Source organism: Haematobia irritans, chromosome 1, assembly GCF_050003625.1.
Source record: "Haematobia irritans isolate KBUSLIRL chromosome 1, ASM5000362v1, whole genome shotgun sequence".
Lineage (NCBI taxonomy): Eukaryota > Metazoa > Arthropoda > Insecta > Diptera > Muscidae > Haematobia > Haematobia irritans.
In genome coordinates, this window is record NC_134397.1 from 93,405,356 (window position 1) to 93,411,225 (window position 5,870).

Below are 5,870 nucleotides of genomic sequence, written 5' to 3' on the forward strand. Positions count from 1 at the left end.
TGAAGCTAATGAGCGAATTGCATCTGATAAAAGATACTGATTGATAGATGAGTGAGGGGGAGAGTTGGTATTGGATTGTGGGGATTTCTTGTTGACCTTTCGTTGATTTGAACCCGTCTTTACACGATTTTGTTGCGTCCGTTTTTTGTGTTGTGCTAGAGGCGTATGAGAATTTGGTGGCTGTTGACGGTTGTCAGAAGCATAAACCATATGCTCATTCGGATGTAACATGGTATGGTGGTAATTACGGCATTGACGACATTTATTTTTTGAGTGGCATTTGGCAACTGTGTGACTCTTCGCTAAGCAATTTACGCAATATTTAAGTTGGCGCACTGTTCGGCATCTGTCTATTGGCTTCATCCTTATAAATTTTGGACAGGTTCGTATACTGTGAAACCGCTTGCACAACATGCAGCGATAAATCTCTGAATTGCGTGGTTCGTTGGAGTTAGCTGATCTGTAAGGATAAAAAGTAAAGTGCGGTTAAATGGAAAATAACTCTCCAATTTGTTGGAGATTTTGAATTAATGTTAATTTGATTCGGCTACGTTTAAGTACGGTAGTAAGCATAACTTGACAACTGGCCGTTTTATGAGACCCATAGCAGTACACACTTGAACAACACGAGTTTTTCCATCTAAACCGGGTTGAGTCTCTTCGATTCCACCAAGCCGCCATTCACTAGGCGGTAGCAGTTCGTCAATCACTACTACTAAATCACCGTTCTTTATATTACATTGTGGCGCTTTCCACTTGTGACGTTTTTGAAGCGACTTCAAATAGTCCTCTTTCCAACGAATGGCGAACTGATGGTGAATGGCCTTCAATTTTGTCCAACGATTTATTAACGAAAGGTTCGGAGATAGCGGTTCAGGTAAGGCTACCATCGGTGATCCTTTAAGGAAGTGGCCAGGTGTTAACGCACTTATATCCGTTGGGTCTTCCGAAAGAGCTGATATGGGACGGGAGTTGAGAACGCCCTCTATACGGGCTAACAATGTGGCAAGTTGTTCAAACGTAAACCTATGTGTGCCTGCTAATCGTTTAAAATGGTGTTTAAAACTTTTAACAGCTGCTTCCCACAACCCTCCCATATGAGGAGCATGAGGTGGGATGAAGCTCCATTCGAGGCCATGGGACAAATATTTATTCGAAATATCAGATGATGAGCTTTTTATGAATTGGGAAAATTCTCTTAGCAACACTCTACTGGCTCCTACAAAGTTTCGTCCATTGTCCGATACTACCCTTCGGTGTAGTCCTCGCCTCCCAACAAAACGAGAAAATGCAGCCTCAAATGCCGCAGAAGACAAATCTGAGCACGGTTCTAAAGGCACCGCTTTTGTTGCAAAACACACGAATACGGATACATATGCCTTAACAGTTGGTGATTTGGGCAAATATGAACTTTTTAAGTCGAATGGACCGGCAAAATCTATTCCAGTTACATGAAAGGGTGCGGAAATAGAACAACGGTCCAGTGGTAATGGAGCCATCATTTGCGAGCACGGGTTTTGCTTAAAAATAACGCATATTTTACATTTATGGATTATTGCTTTAACACGCGGTTTAAGTCTAGCTATGTAGAATTCCGTTTGCACCATTCTGCACATGAGCACACAGTCTGCATGAGCTAAAAACTCATGCAGATGGGAAAGGTAGAGATAACAAATTCTGGAATTGCCCGGAAGAATAATTGGATGGCGCTCATTATAAGGTAGTGTCGATTGGGATAAACGTCCATTTACACGAAGAAGTTTGTCTTTGTCAAGAAATGGGTTCAGTGTTGACAAAGAACTTTTTTTCGAAACTAGTTTGTCGTCCAAAAGGGAAGTGTATTCATCTTTAAAATAATAGCGCAGAGATAGTTCAATTAGCCTTCGTCTTATAAACCTCGTGAGATAAATTTACACCGGAAAAGGTGTACTCAGATCTTGTACTAGGATGTAACCGCCGATAAAAACGAAAAATATAAGAGATAACTCTTAAAGCTCTATTATAAGAGGAGAATCTATCCAAAATATCCATATTTTCAGCCGTCACATGAAGATTTTGTACTAACTTTTTTGGTTCTATACAGACAACACATAATTGGTAAGTCTCGCAAGCAACTCGGCTCCATTGAGCTCTAAACGCGGTAAACATATTGTCCTCAAGGGAGCCACTTTGCTCTTCGCAACCACCAAGTTCGAATTTGAAGCGCAATCAGAATTAACAACAACGTACACACAAGCACAATAAGCCGCTTTAGATGCATCAGCGAAGCCATGGATTTGAATGCGATCTGATGGCATATATCGAATCCATCGAGGAAATTTTATATTCGCTATGTGTGAGAAATCTTGCATAAGAGATTCCCATGTTAGATGCGTTTCTTGGCTAACTGGTGTATCCCAATCCAAACCATCCAGCCATGGCTGTTGCATAAGCATTTTGGCTCGTATGATGATTGGGGTTATCCAACCCGCTGGGTCAAATAGTTGGGCGACTGCCGAGAGAATAGTTCGTTTTGTTATGCCTTTTGTTGGAGCTATATGATTCAAAGTATATGAAAAACTGTCGCTCAAGGCATTCCATTTGATTCCTAAAGTTTTTGTAGAACTAGTCTCATCCAGTCTTAAAAAGTCTAGGTCATAGATGTCTTCGGGAGGCAAATGGGTCAACAGCTGCGAATCATTGGCAGTTATTTTCTTTAAAGGGAAACCCGCTGACTTAAGAGTAAATATTAATTGGGTTTGGAGCTCTTTTGTCTCTTCTAAAGAAAATCCACCGGATAGTATGTCGTCCACATAAGTTTCTTTCCTTAATGTGTTAGATACTTTCGGGAACTGCGTTTCACAGTCTGACGCAAGCTGAAGAAGGGTTCTGATCGCCAAAAAAGGGAGCGCAGTTTACACCAAATGTAACAGTGCGTAATTGATAATCCTTAACTGCGCTATCAGATGATTTCTGATAGAGAATTCGTTGATATGGACGATCATTGGGGTGTACTAAAATTTGCCGGAACATTTTTTGAATGTCACCGCTGAAGACATATTTGTATTTTCTCCAGTTTAATACAGTTGATATAAGATCTGTTTGTAGAGTGGGACCAGTTAACAAAACGTCATTGAAGGAATAACCCGATTTAGATTTACGAGAGGCATTGAACACAATTCGTACCTTGGTACTTTTGTGCTCGGGTCGAACTACAGCGTGATGTGGTAGGTAGAAAGAAAAAAATTTTCCATCAGAAAAAACTTCTTCGCAAGAGGTTTCTTCCATGTGGTTCATCGACAAATATTCATCTAAAACCGCGGTGTATTGCACTTGCAACTCAGGGTTTTTCGACAAGGACTGTTCCATTCTGGACAATTGCCCAAGGGCAATGAATCTTGAAGACCCAAGATGCATTGATTCAGAAAACTCCTTCTTAAAAGGCAGTCTTACAGTGTAACGACCGTCAGATCCACGTACAGTGGTATTCCTGTACAATTCCTCACAATAATGATCCTCGTCTGATACTGGATGAGATGTGGGAATTTCTTCTAATTCCCAAAATTTCTGCAGAATTTCATTAAGAGAGGAATTTTCAGAAGGATGTACATGGGTGGTGAATGTCTGAACTCGTTCTGCTCTCATGGGACCACTTAACACCCAGCCAAATACAGTGTTGTAAGCAGATGCTTCCCCACAAATATTCCTCTTAATTCCGTCGATATTGAGTAGTTTTTCGGGGTCATTGCCCAGAATAAGGTCAATATGCGAGGATTTATTGAAAGAGGGATCTGCAAGATCAATTTCTCTCAGATCACTTGGGCATGAAACCGAAAACGAAACAGAAGGTAAACGCTGTGTTACCTTTGGGAGTACAATAGCAGTTATAGGTATCCTGAGATTGTATCTGGATGAGAAAAGCACTAGTTCGCACTCTTTATTCGAGGGGTATTTTCTGTTCACCAATACCAAAAATATTAAACGAGGCCTTCCGATATGGAATTCGAAGAATATCTCGGATTCTTTCCGACAAAAACGTTCGTTGCGAACCAGGGTCTATTAAAGCCCGAATTGTAAAGAGTTCTCCCCTGTGTTCAATTTGAACAAGTGCTGTACGAAGCAAAATAGTCTCATTGCCTGAAGAATAATTTGCTTGAACCTGAACATTGCGTCCAAGGCCCGATGTCGATGGACCTTCGAACAAATCATCCCTATGGGTTGGAGGAGTTTCTGTTGTATTCGAGGCATTTTCCACCCTATCGCTCTCAGGCACTGTGACTGTTCTACCTTTTAAATGCAAAAGAGTATGGTGCGATTTCTGGCATATAAAGCATTTATTTCTACTTTTGCATTTCTGTTATGAAATGGAGAGAGGCAATTATTGCATAACTTGTTTTTAAATACAAAGTCTATTCTCTCTTGCTCCGAAAAATTTCGGAATTTTTGACAAATACGCAATGAATGATTGCCTTCACATAAAGGACAAGAAGAATCCAATTTCTCCTGGGAATGGTAAGCTTGAGTTCGATTAACCCGCTGATCAGTGTGATTATAACCTTCCTTCGTAGAGCGAATGCTTGATAAACGCTCAACAATCTCAAACCGTTCGATTTGGAACTCATCCAGTTGAGACCACATCGGCAAATCGTTATGGGATTTCAGGGATTGTTCCCACAACGATAATGTCCTATCTGGGAGCTTGGTCGAGATTAAATAAATGAAAATAGGATACCCGTGCTCTATCTTGACGTCAAGTGTCTTGAGGGTAGACAAGCAGTCATTTACCGTTGACTGTATTCTCTGGACAGACTCGCTTGTCTCCTCTTCTGCAGCCGGGATATTAAATAATTTAAGTTGGTTGTCAACCAACACTCGCTTATTTTCGTAGCGAATCTTGAGAGCCTTCCACGCTAAGTCAAAATTTTCATCACATAAAGTGTATCTTCTGACTATTGCGCCAGCTGAACCCTGAGTTTTATTCCTGAGATGGTATAATTTTTGTGCGGGAGTAAGTTTTGGGTGGTTTACGTAGACCGCCGTGAACATGTCACGGAAAGACGGCCACTCTTCGTATCCACCTCTGAACACCTCCGTGTCACAGGGAGGAACTTTTATGTACACATTGGGTGAACCGACAGCTTGGGTCTCAAGACTGTAACGCGGTAGTGGGAAGTCAATCGGTGGCATACCTATTCGAGAAGCTTCAGCTTTAGGATTTGAAGAGGAAGCTACCCTCGATATGTCCAATAAACGAGACCTAGAAGCATAGTATGCCTCAGAACATACTGTAAAATTAACGCGAGCTTTCTCTCTCACTTCTTTGGTTATGGCTGAATCGGAGGATAACGTTAGAGACTCGTAGGAAGAATTGAAACTTGTCCATCGAACTTCCAAATCCTCCATTTTAGCCTGCACCAACGATTCGGTTTGTTGAACCAAATCCACATTCTCGACATAACTACAGAGCATAAGTAAATGATCATAATCAAAATAAAACTTGCGTTCGGTTATAGCCATAAACCTTTCTTCGCCCTTTTGGGCCGTATCATCCAAAGAATCGTTCGACATTTCCCTCAAATAGAACTAAAAATATGCAATTTATTGCAATATACAGTAGATTCAGAAATATCTGTACAATATATGGTATTTAAACCAGATTTCGTTTTAACGGTCAGTTTTACGGGTGACTGACAAACCTTTCAAAGTAAATATGTGTATGGCGAATATAAGGAAATATATAATAACACAAGACTATATATATATTAATGTATCAATAATTCCCAAAATTTGAAAACTGATGTAAATACAAAAAGTAAAAAATTAGCATAAATCGCTCAAAATATAATAGATCTTGAGTGACTAAAATCAACTGAAATAAAGTATTTTCGTGA

At 40.3% G+C, this 5,870-nt stretch overlaps 1 protein-coding gene across 1 annotated transcript; it reads right to left on the reverse strand.

The window, feature by feature from the left end:
• Nucleotides 1-2,075: 2,075 nt before the first annotated feature.
• Nucleotides 2,076-5,547, reverse strand: LOC142228347 (uncharacterized). The gene is made up of 4 exons (XM_075298750.1): nucleotides 4,434-5,547; nucleotides 4,017-4,266; nucleotides 2,899-3,886; nucleotides 2,076-2,855 (listed from the first exon to the last, which is right to left on the reverse strand). Exons 1-4 carry the CDS (start codon nucleotides 5,545-5,547, stop codon nucleotides 2,076-2,078), a joined length of 3,132 nt encoding a protein of 1,043 aa, XP_075154865.1.
• Nucleotides 5,548-5,870: the final 323 nt, after the last annotated feature.